Genomic DNA, 18947 nt, shown 5'->3' with positions numbered 1-18947 from the left:
AGCATTTGTCTGTTTTAAGTGACAGTCTGCTAGTCTTTAAGTGATTGTAATAGTTATGTTTGAAATGCTGCTTTCAAAATAATGTGATTTCCATTAGCCAGTTTTCTCTCTCAAATAATAGTAGCATGTTGTAATTAAGGGGTTAAGGATTAAGGTGCTATGCATCTTTAAATAACTTTCTAAATCTTGATTTTGCTTTAATTTTTCAAGCATCAAAAGACACTTAGTGGTAATTACTTTTCTTTTTGTGTTGATGAATTAATACTTTTAGTCTATCTGTGCTCCACTTTTATGTACATAAGGAAAACTGAAACAAAATAATAAATTGCTATTCATTCATTTGTTAGAATGCAGAGTTAGGACAATTAATGGGCATGCTGTAAGTAGGAGTGATTATTGCTGGAGGAGTAGTACTTTAACAGACTTGGAGAACAAAACTCCAATTTTTTCAAAACTGTTTCCTTCTCCAGTTCTGAAATAATCAGTAATATTCTTGAGTAGTGATTGGGATGGCTGATTAAGTCAAAGTCATTGATAAGATTGAGCTGGGAGTACTTTTTTAAACTTTCTTAGAACTTTGTTGGCAAATCCTTAACTCTGGGATTGCAGCACTGACTGTTGCTTTTTAGGATTGTATTTCACTTGGCTGGAATGTGGGTAATGGGGCGTGTACTTGTATGGTAGGTGCCACTCCTGACCAAAGCTGAGATTTGAAGCTACTTGGGTTTCAGTTATGGCTTTGATTCAAGCTCTTGAACCTGATGACCCTGGCTTTGTCATCTGTAAAATCAGAGGGTTGGACTGAATGTTTTTTTATTGCTGTCTTAATTCTTGTTTTTTTTTTTTTTTTTTTTCCCTGCTGTTTTTATTTGATCATTTAAGATAACTAAATGCCATGCTTTAGCACTTATCTTGCACTTGGAACTTTATAAAGTAATGTTCACCTAGGAAGTCAACTGCCCATGTATGCATTTGCAAATGTGGGCTTGCAGATCCAGGTATGTTTTTTTCTGGTGGTGGGGTAGGGTGCGATAGGAGTGGTAAGTAAGGAGAGGAACATTACAGAAATCACTGCTGTAATGTAAAGATACTGCCCGAAGTTCATGAAACTTTTATTTTGGTGCACAGATTTTTTTAAATCCAAGCTTAGGTTTTTCATAATGTAAATTTTCCATGAACTTTTGGAAGTACCCCTGTAGAAGCCTGGTCATTGTTTTCATGGTGATGTTTTCAACAGTTGCAAATGTATACGCAGTCACATTCAGACTTTGTGGTTATATTTTTTGCTATATTTGAATATTTGAACCCATTTCTTTTACCTTAAAGTACATCAGTTCCATTAAAGATGTCTCAGCCTTTGTCTTTTGCTGTTACTGTCCAGCACACCTCTTCCTATGAACAGACTAGATTAGGTTAGTCTGTTGAATTTCTTTTTAAAATGCAATAATTAAATCCATATGCTAGCATTTTTTCAAAATAGGCTTGTAAAGGGAATAATTTTAAAGTTCCTTCAAAATTTGGGCAAACTAATTGCAACTACAAATTTGCAGACTTTTTTTTTTCCTTTTCTAGTTACATATTGAAGTCTTTTAGAAAATATTAATCTTATATTAATAGGTATAGTTGATAGGTTAGTTTACTGGGTCTGTAGATTTATGGTTGGTTGAATTTACCAAATTATAAGGTGATCATGCAAATTATACTTTCAGGTTTGTTTTTGTTTGAGTTTTATATCTAACAAATAGTCTGTTAAAACAAACCAACTGAAATAGTAAAATAACTGAAAAAAATACATAATGTCTTCACCTTCTCTTTCATGATTGAATGAATAAAGAGGTAAGTCCTTCCAAAAGATTAGAATGATCATTTTAAAAACACTTGTTTTTAGAACTACAGACTTGATGACAAACCATCTGTGCTATTTCTTTTGAAACTGTATATCTGATTTTCTGTGATGAAGTAGAGATATGTGAGGTTCTTTGGAAATGCCAACAGTATTTTAAGTACAATGTTAATTTTTCTCTCCTTTTGAGTTTGTGTTTAGTGTTTTGAAAACGTATTTTGGAAAGTGCAATTTTCATAACAAAATGTGAAATACTTCTATTTTATTGCGTTTCCATTTACTCAACTATTGAGGAATATAAATGTTTTTAATATTTTGCATTTTTAACCAATCATACTTTTAATCAAGAAACTTTTGCTTTTCTTTATATTTTTGTCTTTGACACGTGTTTTAGTAACTGTTTTACTAGGTAATTATAACTAGTCTGCTGTGATATTGTAGACTTCTGAATGTTTCTTTAAGTGTTTGATTTACTTAGAAAGTTTTCAAATATTTGTGGGCTACATGATGTCCTTGTGATGTTATTTTCATATTCTGTGTCTTCCAGTATCACTTCATTTTATGAATGACTAGGAATATTAATAAAGAAAACAATCACTTTTTAATGAAATATTTATTATTCCTTTGTTAAAGAATAGCTTTACTAATGAATAATCTGGCCCAAAGGAGGGAATTGAGAACCAGGATGAGAGTTGCTGCAGTTATTCTGTGTTTTGAAATTTTCTGAATTTTAGCCCTTTCCTTTACTATTTTAATGTAAACATGTGACAGTTTGAGACTTGTGGAATTCTTAATTTCTCAAGAAAGAATTATGTTTTCATGTCCTCTAAGCCGATGAGTTAGCAATAGGCCTTCTCTTAGAACACAGGTGATTTAAGGGGTTATAGGTATTTACAAATCTATATTTTTACCTTATTATTAGCAAGATTGAAATAAAATCTTGCAGTGCATTCAGAACAATATTTGAGGGGTGTTTGAGTTATTTTGAAGTGCTTTTTAGCATAAATCAGTTCTTGACTAGGTTAGCCTAATCTAGCTTAAGTTTCAGAATTTTTATAGGTAATGGATTTGGCAGTGAATTGAATATAAAAATAGCTGAATATTCCTATAAATTACTCTTCTGTAATTTGCAAAATAATTTGAATTCTTGAAATTTAAAAACTAATTTGTGGTTAAAATAGAATTTACTAGTGAAACAGGTTTTCTTAATTCACTGAAACGCAGAGGTCCTCATAAAGGAAAATGTTGCATAGAGTGGAAGGGAAAAGGGGAGTTCATGCAAGCCGGTTATCACAGGTGTCAGAACTAAATGGGAGTTGCATGCGCTTCAGTTGGTATTCAGAAGTTCATGTAGAACACACCCCCTTTATTTTGCATACCTGAATTGCATGTGAGTCATAGACTTTTTTAAAGAAAAGTAGTGCAATTTTCTGTATTTAGAATCTGTTCTACAGAAGCCTAAAGAAAGCTTAGGAAAACAAAGACATGCTCTTCTGCCAGCCTTGTGCATTCTAGGACTGAAGGCAACTGTCTCTTTTGGAAAGACCTCTGTTTATCCAGTGACCAGTGTCATCCTGGACTGCAGCAGGAATCTCATTCCATTCCTTCTTTAGCAAGGGAGTGCTTTAAGGAGTTTGGCATGAGGCTTAGTCATTTCAACTGACATTTTCATCACTGAATAGTGCCTTGTCTTTCTATTAGAACATACTTTGCAATACAAATGCTTTAGGCAGTTGTTATTCAGCTTATGAAAACCTGTAAGTCACTCTTAATTTTTAAAGGTTCCTTTTACATTCTTGAAATTTCTTAAGTTCTGTTGATATGCTTTGGATTAACCCTGTATTCATGATGGCTTTAAAAAATGTTTTTATACAGTTTATAAGATTCCTTCTAGAAAAATTAGAACATACCAAGAAACTAAAATTCACTCATCCTTGTAACCCATCATGTTTTCATATATAGCCTCTTCTTGCTTCCCTTTTTCTACAGAATAGGATTATATCCTAATCTATTTCTAAAATCACATGTCACCTGATTAAACTGAGTTAGGAGCTCACTGTTTCCCCTGTATCTAAGAGATTTTATAGAATAAGTGGAAATGGTTATCAAGATAACTAGTTGTTAAAATGCTGTGTTGTCCTTAGATCAGGTGTCTATTCTTTATTTCTCTCTTTGCTGCTCCAGGGATTGAATTAAGTCTTTCATTGAACAGTCTTTCCCATGAGACTGCATTTTTATTCTGTTTCTTTAGCACCCTGCACCATTCCTGGCACATGATATGTGTTTGTTGAACGAATAAAAGCATGTATAAGTCAATAATTCTAGGTTCCAGATGAATTTGTAACAACATGTAAGCTATTACAAACCACATGGTATCATGGTATTCTTGCTGATAAAAAGGATATTATATGGTGGAGTTTTTTAAAAGTGTGCTATTTCAGTATTGACAGTTAGGTTTTGAAAAGTCAGTGATTTCTTTGCTAAAGAGAGGTATCCCTTAAAGAATCAGTTTTAATCTTTCAAAATGCTTTTCTAACTGTTTTGCCATTTATAACTCAGGACCCACCACCTACTGCTCAGTATTTTAAAGTTAATAGCAACTGTGTTCATAGCTCAGTTACGATAGTCTCCCAGTGATACTCATTTATTTCTGTAATGCTTTGTGTTCATTATAGATCGGCCTGTGAATTTTTACATAAGAGGGTGATAGGATCAATACAGCAACTTTCTGAATGTAGAGCAGTGTTGGATTCCTTCATATCTGTTTTTTCTTTTCGTACTATGAACTTTGTACAAGGGTCTATGTGCTTTACTTTTAGTTGGGCTTACTTAAGTTTGTGTCATTCTTCCCACCACCAACCAGTGCTGGTAAACTCTGGTAGACATTTTGGCTGACCTGCTCCCCCTTTGCAGGGCTGGAGCCAGGTCTCCAGTCTGACATGACTGCTGACGTGGAGCCTTGCAGCCCCCAGGAATAGCACCCTGGTGGCCCCAGGTGAGGACCCTGAAGCTCAGTCAGCCAGCTTCTGAGTTCTGCTTCTCTGCTTCTGAAGTTGGGTGACTGAAGACAACTCATTTAACCTTTGAGGCTTAAGTGAGTTGCTGTTTGTAAAGTGCTTACATGACAAACTGGTAAGGTAATCCACTGGTTAATTTATTTCTATTCTGTTGATGGATAAATACCTTCCTACCAGTGATATTTCAGCCCAAAGGCTCTGCTTCTCATTTTGGAAAATGGAGGAAGATGATCAAGTTTACATAACAACAGTGGCAATTAAACAATAATGACATATATAAAAAGCATTCAAGTGTGTATCTGGTAAACACCAGCTGTGAAAAATGGTAAATATTAAAATGGTTTATTTTCTAAAATTTAAACCAATAGAAACACTACTGTAAGTATGTGTAATATATCCATTTTAGTTAAATGCCTCCAAAGGCTGTCTTGTGTATGTAGTTTTATCCAATTAGTAGGTGTTCAAGCGATAACTTTTGATACACATGGATGATCTGCTTATCCATGAAAACTCTCATTAACAATATTAATGATTCTTACGTGGAAATCAGAACCCGGAATCATTTCTCAACAAAGCATGAAAGCATGGTTTAGCAGAGCTTGCCCTGGGAATGACTCTTTGCAAAGCTGAAGAAATCCCTAGGCTTACAACATGATGCTTAAAATCTGATTATGAACTTAATTAATACAAGTTTTAGTAAGTGTGCAAGGAAAAGGCTTCCTCAGCTAATTTTAAAGTTATTCCAACAATTTTAATGGAAAGAGTTGATAGAGATATTTTAATTAAGATGATTTAAAAGGCAGTCTAAATAATGGGAAAAAAACAGATTGACAGTTGTTACATGAAAAGCTTTCTGTTTAGTCATTAACTTACAGTCTTACTCTGGGCAGTGTAATTATAGAATTCCCTAGACTTAAAACTTTGTAAGTAGTCTCATATATGAATACTTTCAAATATTAGTTGCTGAAGATACCCTAATAGCCATTGTTACACATCTACTTGGGTTAAATGAAACAGATCCTACATAGAAATGGTTTAGCTACTCACTTCTAAAGCAGCAGATGTGTAGGATGAACAAATCTAGTCATCTCATGTACAGTGTGAGAACTGTAGGATATAAAATTATATTTGGGATTCATGTTCAACATGTAGATTTCAGTTACTGTTGCCATAGAAATAAAACAAAAAAAGTAGGCCGGTGCCGCGGCTCACTAGGCTAATCCTCTGCCTAGCGGCGCCGGCACACCGGGTTCTAGTCCCGGTCGGGGCGCCGGATTCTGTCCCGGTTGCCCCTTTTCCAGGCCAGCTCTCTGCTGTGGCCCGGGAGTGCAGTGGAGGATGGCCCAGGTGCTTGGGCCCTGCACCCCATGGGAGACCAGGAGAAGTACTTGGCTCCTGCCATCGATCAGTGCGGTGTGCCGGCTGCAGCGCGCTGGCCGCGGCGGCCATTGGAGGGTGAACCAACGGCAAAGGAAGACCTGTCTCTCTCTCACTGTCCACTCTGCCTGTCAAAACAAAACAAAACAAAACAAAAAGTAATTATGTGAGATGACCAATATAGTAATTTGTTTCACTGTAGTAACATTTTTACTATTTATCTGTATCTAATAACATGTTACATGCCTTATATATGTACACACACAATAAAATTTACAAAAAATATATCAAATAATAGGCGGAGAAATAAGAAAGGAGGTTCTAACAAAAAGGACTGCTGGCAGTTAACATTTTATTTGACTTTACAAAGTTATTTATTTATTTGAAGTCAGAGTGATTGAGCGAGAGACAGGAATCTTCCATCTGTTGGTTCACTCTTCAAATTATTGTGATGGCATATGCTGGGCCAGGCGGAAGCCAGAAGCTGGGAGCACCATCCTGGGCTCCCATGTGGATGGCCGGGGTCTAAGTGCTTGGCCTATCTTCTGATGCTTTCGCAGGTGCATTAGCAGGGATCTGGATTGGAAGTGGAACTGCCTAAACTGGTGATCACATGGGATGTTGGTATTATAAGCAGAGCTTAACCTAGTGCACCACAACACTAGCCTCTATTTGATTCTTTATGCATTTTATAGATTTTAAATACATCATTATAGAAATTTACAGATTTAAAAAATAGTTCACTGGATTTTCTTTGTCCTCCAATCACCTTGTTTAGTCTAGACCTTTTTCCTCTGTACATATAGTTGTGTGTATATTTGTGTGTGTCTCATTTGAAAGACATTTTCTGAACAGAACTAAGATATTTTATATAGCTTAATACAGATTTTTACAAATTTTTATGAAACATTCTTCCATGCACACATCTCCTTTTTAAGAAAACTGTGTAGTGTGTATTAGTTCCCTTCCTACCCATGATGTTACAGAGTGTGCTGTTTTACCCACATTCCCAACTATTGGGAAAACAGCATAACCCATTTTTTTCCATCTGGCCACTGCACTTTCGCATTCCACTGAAGTCAAAACTGGCCTGGTGAAATTTGTAGTCTGTGTTTAGAGTCCCCTTAAGCTTCCCTCCAGTTCCACCACTGGAGAACTGTGTGACCTCGGGCAGCGTGTTTACACTGTAGAAGCGTCCTCATCTGTGACACGGGGATGGTCATACTACATAGGGCGCAGGGTTGCTGTGAGGACCAAATGAGTTAACAGATAAGAAGCGCTGCAAGTTGTGTCTGGCACATCATGAGTGCTGTATATACATACTCTCATTCTCATTCTCATCATCAGTGTACTAAGTTTGCTCTGTTCCCCAAATACAGATGGGCTCTCAGAAAGTGACAAGTCATTGGTTTTGAAAGGTTGGGTTATGGTAATCAGCAAGTAGCATGCCCTCCGTTAGGCTGGAGAGTTATAAATTATACATGACATGCTCTATATTTAACGATAAGAGCAGAGAGGTGTCTGTTGAGTTGTGCGGTACTTCAGGACACCTAGCAGTTTGCGTGGCTCGTGAAGGATGCTTCTAAGTTGAACTACTTTCTTTTGCTTCTTTTGATTTTTTTTTTAAATCAAAAGTTATGTAAACATTTACCCTATTTGTGTGGTCTCAAGCAATTAAAATTTTGATTAGTCATATGTATACACACAAGAAATAGAAATGGAACATTTGGCTTTGGGCGTGTTAGAATTTGGCCTTTTCTTTCCCTGCAAAAGTCATTAGATGTCGGTCTTTACATTTTCCTTGTGTTTTATGCTTCCGAATACCAGTGAGGTAGAATATAATGTGTACTTCAGGTGAAAAGAAGTGTTACATTTTTTATTTTAGTACTGATGTTATTTCTCATATGTCATTTCCTGACGAAGTGGACTAAGCAGGCATTTTAGAATCCTAAATACCTTCAACTTATCAGACTCTTTCATTTCTTCCTCTATTTTAGTCAGCAACAAAACAGCTTTGTGAACTAATGGAAAAAGCAGGGAAAAACATTAAATTTTTTTTCCACATATGTGAGTGTACATGATCTATGTAATGTTCCTAGAAGAATTCAGGAGCTTTGATTTATTGGATGATCTTTCAGGTCAGATTGGTACAGTTGTTTTAAAAATGGGTTAAGTTTCAGAAGTTTTGATTTTTAAATAAAGCCTATTTTATAACTCTTTGCACATTATCATAAAAACAATGTTTTTTACTGTAAAAATTTCTATTAGTATCCTTTTAATTATGTAACCATTTGTAGATTAATTATAGAAACAGATTTTGGGTCTCCAATGTGCAGATGGTACCTCTGTTCTTAGTGAATATTATTTTTATATTTGGGAAAATGCTTATTTCCAAAAGAGCTAATCTGTTGAAGTAGAGTCATCCATCCACTGTTGCCCATAGGGAAAATACCATCAAAAATTATATTTGGTGGTGGGTGTTTGGGGCCCCTGCTTGGAATGCACACATTCCCTGTCTGAGTGGCTGGGTGGGTACTCGCTCCCCTTTCCATTTCAGCTTCCTGCTGATGCACATCCTGGGAGGCCGCAGGCAGTGGCTCAAGTAGTTGGGTTTTTTTGCCACACATCTGGGAGACCTGGAATGAGTTCAGGACTCCCAGATTCATTCTGGCGCAGCCTTGGCTGTTGTGGAACATTTAGGGGACTGAGCCAGCAAATGAGGGCTCACGCACACGCTCTCTCTCACTCGCTCGCTCGCTCTCATCTTTATGTGTCTCTCTGCCTTTCACATAAAAATCTAAAGATTTTTTTTATTTATTTGAAAGGCAGACTTACATTGAGAGAGAGAGAGAGAGAGAGAGAGAGAGAGGTCCTCCATCTGCCGGTTCACTCCTCAAATGGCCACAATGGCTGGAGCTGCGCTGATCTGAAGTCAGGAACCAGGAGCTTCTTCTGTGTCTCCCATGCGGGTCAGGGGCCCGAGGACTTGGGCCATCTTCTACTGCTTCCCCAGGCCATAGCAGAGAGCTGGATCCGAAGTGGAGCAGCCAGAACTCTAAAGGGCACCCATATGGGATGCTGGCACTGTAGGTGGCAACTTTACCTGCTATGTCACAGCATGGACCCTTAAACATAAAAACTTAAAAGAAATCATAATTCATATTTAAGTTTTTCTTGTGTTTGACTAAAACAGCTTTCATAATTGCTGCCTTAGTTTGGTTCCAGAAATGTTAAAAGACAAAGAAAAGTATGTGATGTACTATATCAGAAAGTAGAGTAGGGTTTGCAAGTTTATGTTGCCAGGTTGTTGCTGACTGTAGATATTCTTGGGGTAGAGTAGTGGAAGAATCAGAAATAACAAGGTGTTGTTGAAAGCTTTGCCTTAGAATTTGATAGGGGACCAAGGCGCATTAAAGAAAATAGTAAAATTCCAGGAAGAAAGGTGTTTGGCCATGGAAATTTGAATCAGTTAACTTATTTTTGGCAGAAATTACTACACTGTAGCTTTATTTTTGCTTTAAAATTACTACATTGCAAGCCTGCTCCACCTGTGTGAGATGGAGGGCGTACTGGCTCTTCCTGTGGAAGGCCAGTACTCAAGTTCACAGCAATGTTAGCCATTACTGATGGCCAGAAGGGTTAGTTACTCTTAGAAAACTTTACATTTGAACCATTTACTTGGAGCAGCTAATACTATATCCTATAAATGTTGCATAATCAGGCAGTGGGAAGTCAACACCAATGCTTGCTTTATATGGACATTTATAATGAATCTTTCTAGAAAGAAATTTTGCTTTGGCTGTATTTTCAATTACATTAGTCAAGCTCTTTTAGTAATTGCATGGTCTTTTCGTTCCCTTCAGTCTAGTTCTTCCATAGTATGCATATTTAAAATCAGTTTCCATAGTGACATCTGGTGGTGGTTTTGAAATCCTAGAGAGTATGTTTGGAATGATAAATATTTTACTTACTACCTCCAGATTTCTGGCTTCTTTTAAATTTTTTAGCTTATTAACCACTTTTCCAGAGAATGTCTCCATTGTATTCTTGAGGTTAGAAAGCCAGGGATTTATTACTTCTGTAGTGCTTCATTACAGTACAGACAAGGTTCCTAATAACACTGCTGAGTGAAGCTTGTCTCAGTTGGTCTTTTGTGTTCAGAATATATATATATATATCCTAGCATCACTGCCTGGTACACTGCTACCTCATGACATAATGGTGTTGTGTCTCTGTCATTCTTCCTGCTGGCTTTGCTACTCTGTGGATGGATGGATGGGGGGTATTTCATGGAAGGCCTGGGCTGCCACTGCTCTGTCTTCACAGCCTGGCCTTCCATACCCTCTGGATGCAGACAAGTGAATGAGGAAATAGAGAAGAGGAGCAGAGATGGATGTGAAAGGAGGGAGCTGAGAGAGGGAGAGGTATTTAAAGGCAGGAGGGAATCCATGTGAAAGAATCTGTGGATGGATGGGTGGATGTTTCAAAACTCCTTGCAGCTTTTCATCAAAACCCACCATGGCTCCAGCACTCCTGGTGCTGTGCAATGTCAGATGATGATGCTGTGGATCATGGCAATGGCACAGCCTGATGGTGAAGATCCTGAGGTCAGGAATCAGACTGTCTGGGTTTCTTAATCACTCTATTGCTTAGTAAGTTACTTAATTTATCCAGGCTTTTCTACCCTATGTGTGAAGATGACATGACAAGAATACCAGCTTCAATGTTCTTTAGATGATTTAATATATGCAAAGCCCCTCTAAAGTGATTGGCATACAGTGAACACTTGTTAATTGTCCTTATGAGTTTGAGGATCGGGTTAGAAGACATTATTCAGTAGGCACTTCTTTCCTACTTACAGCTGAAAGTCACTATAGTTTTCTGTAAGTTGTATTAAAGGTGTTCAGTTTTTATTTCACAAGGAAGTAATTAAAATACACAATCACAAGATGGTAATAGAAGAAAAAGTACATGATCCATGAATTCATGAAATGAGGGCACTGAGCATCTCCTTAATATTTAGTATTTCAGTTACTGGTTAATAACAATCCTAGTTTTATGCCGTATTTGAATAGAGTCACTTTGTTGTCTCACATTTAACCTTTCTTAATATCCAGAGATTGCTCGGGATCCTGAAATCCCTTCTCTGACTGTGGCTGGGACAGGTGGAGGGGAATATCACATTAGAAAGGCAGTGGTTGCCTGTCCGCCTGAGGGGGAGAGAGGCGTTTCCCGGCAGAACACATCTCATAATTATGCACTGCAGTCTGAACTCTTACAGACCAGACTAGAAATAGAACATGTTCGAAAATAAATACCTTGAGTCCTGCACTGTGGTATAGTAGGCAAAGCTGATGCCAGTGTCCCGTGTGGGTGCCCTTTCGAGTCCCAGCTGCTCCACTTCCAGTCCAGCTCTCCGCTAATGGCATGGGAAAAGTAGCAAAAGATGGCCCCGACTGGGCCGCTGCACCCATGGGGAGACAGGGACAGAACTCCTGGCTCCTGACCTTGTCGTGACCCAGCCCTGGCCTTTGCAGCCAACCAGGGAGTGAGCCAGCAGGTGGACTTTCTGTCTCTCCCTCTCTCTCTGTAACTCTGCAAAAGATTGACCAGAAAGATAGTGATGTTTGAAAAAATGGCTTTTAAAATCTTAATTTTAAAGCTTAATCTATTTTTTATTTCTTATTTCTCTTCTTTTTCAACCCTAGAGAAAACCATTATATATGAATGAATGTTTAATATACTGCTTCTGAATATTGACATAAAAAACTGGTTGAAATAGGAAGTTTGACTTGTCTTTTCAGAGTTACCACATTCCTTTTTGTTTGCTCTGCTTTTGTAATCCTAACAATAGGACCGACAGGGAATTTTGCTGGCACCGGAGTCAAGGATTTGTGATGTCTGAACTCCAGCTCTGCCATTTACTGTGACCCTGGGAAAGTTCCTCATGTCTCTGAGTCTGAGTTTCTCATCAGGGTAGACAGGTTGAAAGTAAAGATTAAATAAGAAGTTGGAGGTAATAACATTTATCACAGTGCCGGGCATGTGGGAAACATTGATCAACTTGTCTGCAATTACAGTTTTAAATAACGTAATCATATTTAGAGGGGCACACTCTTAAAAAGTGGCTAGATAGCTTGAAGTGTTGGAGGGTTAGAACTAAAAAGAGGTGAATAAAAGCACCATGTACCTTTCTGCTAGGATTTTTCTAATAATACACCTGTCAAATGATTTTTACTGCATTTTAATGAAGTGAGCAAACCCAAGAGCAGTGCCTGTGCGTTTTGTTGATGTGTAATTCCTCTGAGAGAGCGCCTGTTATCCTCTCCTTCCTTGTATCAGGTGGTGGGAGCAGTGAGTAAGAGAACCTAGCAAGAATTATTCTTTTAGACTACAAACTGATAGAGTTTTGCTAATTTAGTGAAAGGACTGAGTATGCATAGATATGTCTGGATCAGAGAAAAAAAGAAGCATGTTTGAAGTTATCTTCAGTTGTAGGATGCTTAGAGACCATTTGGCTCCTTTGTTTGAGTTCAGAAACTCCATTTTCACTTTCTAAAAGTGAGATTGTAGTTTCTTTTTGAGGGTTTAAAAGAATTAATTAAGCAATAATAGATCATTGTAATGCTTTTACATGGCAGTAAACACTCATGATAATATCTCTCACATTTAATTATTTAGTTTTCTATGTTGTAAGCCTTTTTCTGATATTAATCTCAAATAAGGAAATACTTAAATAATGGTCAAAAATATAGATGCAGAATAGTGACTGTATGGTTAATGACACCATATTATGTTTTTGAAAATTGCTGAGAGTGTGGATTTTAAATGAGCTTACCATCAAATATAGGTAGGTGAAGTAATGCATGGTTAGCCATTTTACTACTCATATGTACCTCAAAACATCTCATATATATTACCAATTAAAAATCAACAGATACATACAAAAATAGGTTTTTGATTGAAATACATAATTTTGTAACTGTCCTTAGAAGAAGATACTTAGTATTTTACATCTAATGGGAAACTTAGTTGTGGGGTTTCCAAAGTCCAGTCTGGACTGTGGTGTTGTGAACATTAGAAGTATCATTAGTTTAGAATGATCAACCCAGAAGAAAAAAAAAATGTAGTGATATATTTTGTAAATGAAAGAGACAAGATTATTCTGTTGAATAATTCTGTGGAATTTGCCTAAGAGAAATTGGTATTTCTACTTATAATCATCCTGAGAGAAGATTAATTTTGGGATTAAGTTAAAGCTTGACAGATTTCAATAGCTGGGCCAATATGTTGCAGATAATGTTACCTTTAACTCCCATCTCTTCTAGCTATGTTAATAAAAAAATGTATCCTAATTTGGGTCCCGATTGAGGATTTTTTGGTTCCAACCCATTAAGGTACTTAAGCATTTCCTTCAAATCATTTTATAAATAATTGTGCTTTGTGTGAGGTGCTAGAGATAATGGTATTTAAGAGGGCTGTGCCCTTGGAGTTTACAGCATAGCTGGAGAATTTATACTTTTATAGCATACTGGATATATTGTCATTTGCTAAGGCCACTGAACGAAGTAGAAGGACTTCATCATATAAGAAGTATGAGTAAGCCATCTCTTACTGTGGACTTTGAAAGTCATCCTGTTTTCTTGGCCACTTCAGAAGAGGTGTGTTTGCCACAGTGGGATGTGTAGAGGAGTCACTCCCGGCCTCTGGCCTGCCTCCCTAGACTGTGGCAGGGGTTAGAGGAATGCAGTTGGGAAGCACGGACAGCTGGACAGTGGGGTTGCAGATCTGGGCCATGGCTATGACTTTGTTGCTGGCTTCCTAGTTGGCCTTTAGTAAAGTCAGCTCATCTAAATCAAGTGTACATCTCATCTTTGGTAAAAGCAAAGTATTCAGCCATTAGATGATCTCGTAGTAACCATCTCTTTTGAGACTTATGCAGGTAATGTGTGTTTTTTTTTTTTTTTTAGTACTGTATATATTGCCTGAAGCTAACTGTATTTATACCTACATTATGTGCCAAATAATGATGTGTGTATTCATTCAATCAGCATCACAGTAGCATGCCATTATTATTAACTCCATTTTAAGGGAAACAAAACTGAGGCACAGGGAGTTAGATAACCATCCCAAGATCATGGTAGTAGGGGGTGACAGCCCTCAGTCTGTGAGTTTTTATTACATTGGCTCTTCTCAGAGTGCCAGGTGTTGTTGCTGTCTACGCACTGCTTCATGTTTCCCTCTTCTTTCTCTGCAGGTGTCATAGAGACAGCAGACCGGCTGGACCGTGAGTCGACCTCCCATTACTGGCTGACAGTCTATGCAGCTGATCAGGGTGTTGTGCCTCTTTCATCATTTATAGAGATTTACATAGAGGTTGAGGATGTCAATGACAACGCACCACAGACATCAGAGCCTGTTTATTATCCAGAAATAATGGAAAATTCTCCCAAGAATGTTTCTGTGGTACAGGTTGAGGCATTTGATCCAGACTCTAGCTCTAATGACAAGCTGACGTACAAAATTACAAGTGGAAATCCTCAAGGATTCTTTGCAATACATCCTAAAACTGGTATGTTATACTTTGCTTATACTTATGCTTAGTCTTTGCTGCAAATTAGCATTTATCTGTTGCATACTTTTCTTTTTGATAAATATTATTCCATTTAATTTGTTCAGAGCATACCTTTATTTCTCAGATGAAAATTTAGTTCAAATGTACTTTTCTTCCCTCTTTAAGTTTGTTTTTGCCAAGTTATTTTATCATTTTGCTCAATAGAGGAATTTGCATCTTCAGGTTACAAAGCAGATACTGTGTCAGTGATAGCTCCTAAATTAGTGATATTCCTTAAAGTTGTAGAAAATTCTGCAGTTTAAACTTACAGCAAGTTCTATTAGCTGCTAGGTATTTGATTTTTTTATATTTATTTATTTGAAAGAGTTACAGAGTGAGATCTTCCATCCACTAGTTCTTTCCTCAAATGGCAGCCACATTTGGGGCTGGAGCAGACCAAAGCCAGGAGCTTCATTTGGGTCTCCCATGTGGGTGGCAGGGACCCAAGTACTTGGGCCTTTGTACCCTGGTTTCTCAGGCACATTAGCAGGGAGCTATATCAGAAGCAGAGCAGCTTAGACTTGAACTGGTGCCCATATGGGATGCCTGAGTTGCAAATGGTGGCTTAACCTGCTGCGTCACAGCGCCACCCGCTTCAGTTTTTTTATTTTATTTTTAAGGTTTTTATTTAATGAATAGAAATTTCATATGTACAGCTTTTAGGAATTCAATGTTTCTTCCCCTCATTCCTGCCCTCCTACTCCCACTCCCATTCCAACTCGTATTCCCTCTCCCATTCCGTTTTTCATTAAGATTCATTTATTTTTATTTTTTATTTTTTTTGACAGGCAGAGTGGACAGTGAGAGAGAGAGACAGAGAGAAAGGTCTTTCTTTTGCCGTTGGTTCACCCTCAAATGGCCGCTGTGGCCGGCGTGCTGTGCTGATCCAAAGCCAGGAGCCAGGTGCTTCTCCTGGTCTCCCATGGGGTGCAGGGCCCAAGCACTTGGGCCATCCTCCACTGCACTCCCGGGCCACGGCAGAGAGCTGGCCTGGAAGAGGGGCAACCAGGACAGAATCCGGCACCCTGACCGGGACTAGAACCTGGTGTGCCGGCGCCGCAGGTGGAGGATTAGCCTATTGAGCCACGGCGCCAGCCAAGATTCATTTTTAATTCACTGTATATAAAGACCAACTCTATACTAAGTAGAGATTTCAATTTTTTTAAATTCTCCTTTTGGTAAAGAGTATTAGAAGAGTCTGTTCATAACTCACTAGTTTTTAAATGTCATTTTAAATTTTTTCCATAGAGCAATGCTGTAATCACACATAGTCAGGGATCAGAAACAGTTTTCAGACTGAAAGCGGTTACTTTTTTGAACTGATATGTAAACCTTTTCTTTCTTAATTTTTCCTTCCTTTCCATGTCAGTGGCCCCTTACTTCTAAGAATATAGCTCCTTGACGATTAAATGATCTTCCAAAAGACTTACAAACTTCCGATCTTTGCTGTTTTATGTTTAACAGTATATTCTGTTTCTTGCTAGTTCTTTTGTATTATTTCCTTAAAAAGATGTTCAACATAGTTGTCACTGGGTAATGAGAACTTAGCTGTCCTCTGTGAAGGGAAAATTTTATATGTGACATGTAGTATCCTTTGATTTATTAGAAGAATTAAAATAAGAACCACTGTAGGACTTAAAGGGGCGATTTTATTAAAACGTCTTATCATACAGATTATTGACCTTAAACAAAAAATGTTATGCTGCTATTCAATACTTGTCGGTAGAATCTAATTAACGGAAAATTTTGAACCGAAAGATTTATACAGTAATTTATGTAGCTCTTTCATGCCTGTGCTTATTAGGGCTTTCCATATTCTAGGATAATTGGCCTGCTCAGTTACTGGGTTTCATATTTGATACATCAGGAAAATAATAGGCAAAAATAAAAATTAAGGAAGCATCCTCAAATTCCTTGTTAGCCTTTATTATCTTTTTTATTTGTGTCATCCTTAGTTCTTAATTCCTTTTTTTTTGAACTAGGAAACAGTTCTTAAGTTTGAAAGAGGCCTGAGGTTAAGATCTGTGTAGCAAATGTATATAGAAAGATAACCCAGTAGAGATTATATATGTCTGTAGTATTTTGCCTTTGGAAAAGCGTATTCAAATGTTAGTTTCCAACCTGGCTTTTATAAAGACTGGCTTTTGTGGTTGTTAGGAGTAAACATCGTTTAAGATTTATTGCATATATATTAGCTTTTACTTTTTGCTTTCAGACAATTCTGCTGTGTTCCTCTGATGGGGAAAGGAGGAGGGATTTGAGTTCTTAGAACACTGGTAATTAATTACTAAGTCTCTGTGTTAGAAAAATTTAGTTATATAGGAGAGATATTTACAGAATCTGAGACTTAATTTGAAAGCATTAGGGATATAGGACCCTGAGCCCAAGCAAAAGGGCCGGAATTAAGACAGTGCATGCAGACTTGAAACAGCCTCTGTGAATGATTAACAAAAGGCTTTTATTAGCAGTGTGGCTGTATATATACTGTTTTTACTGCACTAGTGGCAATTAATTGTTCATTTTCCCTTTTGTGAAATAAAATGAAAGGGAACTAAAAGCTAAAAATTAGAAACCATGTCATATATAAAAGAAGGAAGCTAGAAGTTTATAAGAAATTTTAGAGGAGGGTTTTGAGGTCTGGAGGTATGCCTGGAAGAGGGTTAGTCCCAGATCTGAGCAAGTGAGACAGTGAAATCTGTAAGTGAAAACCTTGAAGTGATGATGATCCCAATCTAAAACTGTTAAATGAATTAGACCTTATGGATGTTTTCATCCTTCTTATGTCTTCAGTCTGTCTTGGATTAGATTACATCCTCTCTGAAGAGACAGGCAAGCAAGCAATCAGTAAGTGTCCACCTAGATATCTAAATAGATGCTGTAGGTCTGAACTTTTTTTTTTTTTTTTTTGGACAGGCAGAGTTAGAGAGAGACAGAAATATCTTCCTTTTCCATTGGTTCACCCCCAAATGGCCGCTTCGGCCTGCGCACTGCGCCAATCTGAGGCCAGGAGCCAGGTGCTTCCTCCTGGTCTACATGTGGGTGCAGGGCCCAAACACTTGGGCTATCTTCCACTGCCTTCCTGTGCCACAGCAGAGAGCTGGACTGGAAGAGGAGCAACTGGGACAGAACCCGGTGCCCCAATCGGGACTAGAACCCGGTGTGCCAGTGCCACAGGTGGAGGATTAGCCTAGTGAGCCGCAGCGCCAGCCTGTAGGTCTGCACTTAATTGAAGCGAAAAGATGAGGAGAAACAAATTTAAAGAAATTATGTAGAGTTATTTTGGAGCCTTGAAACCTGGCTTGTTCCTGGGGCCCTTTGCAATGATACCACTGGGGTTGTGTATGTCTTCTGTGGAAACATGATTAATACAGTGTTTCCACTCCTTTTTAAATCTCTTTATTCTGAAGTCTCTTAGAAGAAATATCTGCAGAGACCTCTCTGCGCTTCCTTATCTGCAGCAGGAACAAACTCCACCAGGAGTCCACAGCTGATTCCCAGCCCTGGGGTGAGAAGTGCATGCAGACTGCTAGCAGGACAACAGAACGCTCATTAGGTTTACCCAGAGGTTTTACATTTTGTAAGTTGAAGGCTGATACCAGTGGAAATGTTGTGAAGTATATTATCCACTGTATGGTTGGTAAAGAAGTCTGTTAGAGTCTACAAGTCACCTTAAGTCTGTGAAATGCAAGAAATAACCATGTTTTATTTAGCAAGGACATTATTTAAGAACCTAGTAACTATGGCTGCACGGCTCCATCTCTAGAATATTCTGTTCCCTCAACTAAGCAGGAAGTTTAAGCTTGATCTCCAGAGTTCAAAATATTTGGGCTTCATCTTCCTCAGAGTCTTCAAAGCAGGCTTATTTGTAACAGGTAGATGAGTTGTATGAGTAAGGACTGAAGAGAGGGGTTAGATTGTGAAAGCTGGAGGGAGCAGTCTGCTAGAAGAAAGTCCTTGTGATTTACTTAACCCTAAGCACCACCTGGAGACTCTAAATCATGTTACTTAATAGTTAATGACCGAGATAGAAATTCAGTGGGCTGGAAATCAAGAGATCTGGGCCACAGGGAGGATTTACCTCTAGGGTCTTAGGAAA

General features: G+C 38.0%; 1 protein-coding gene across 11 annotated transcripts in view; it reads left to right on the top strand.

Annotated features, from left to right (window-relative positions):
• Nucleotides 1-18947, top strand: part of FAT1 (FAT atypical cadherin 1) — a 131882-nt gene that overhangs the window by 45346 nt on the left and 67589 nt on the right. For all 11 annotated transcript variants that reach the window (XR_007914547.2, XM_051833580.2, XM_051833573.2 and 8 more), the window contains exon 3: nucleotides 14495-14809. Coding sequence is in view for 10 of the 11 variants with exons in the window: in XM_051833580.2 (XP_051689540.2) it covers nucleotides 14495-14809 (315 nt within the window). In the remaining variant the exon portion in view is untranslated. The remainder of the gene's footprint in view (nucleotides 1-14494; nucleotides 14810-18947) is intronic.

This window comes from Oryctolagus cuniculus, chromosome 2 (genome assembly GCF_964237555.1).
Source record: "Oryctolagus cuniculus chromosome 2, mOryCun1.1, whole genome shotgun sequence".
Taxonomy (NCBI): domain Eukaryota; kingdom Metazoa; phylum Chordata; class Mammalia; order Lagomorpha; family Leporidae; genus Oryctolagus; species Oryctolagus cuniculus.
This window is presented reverse-complemented; position numbering and strand designations above follow the sequence as displayed.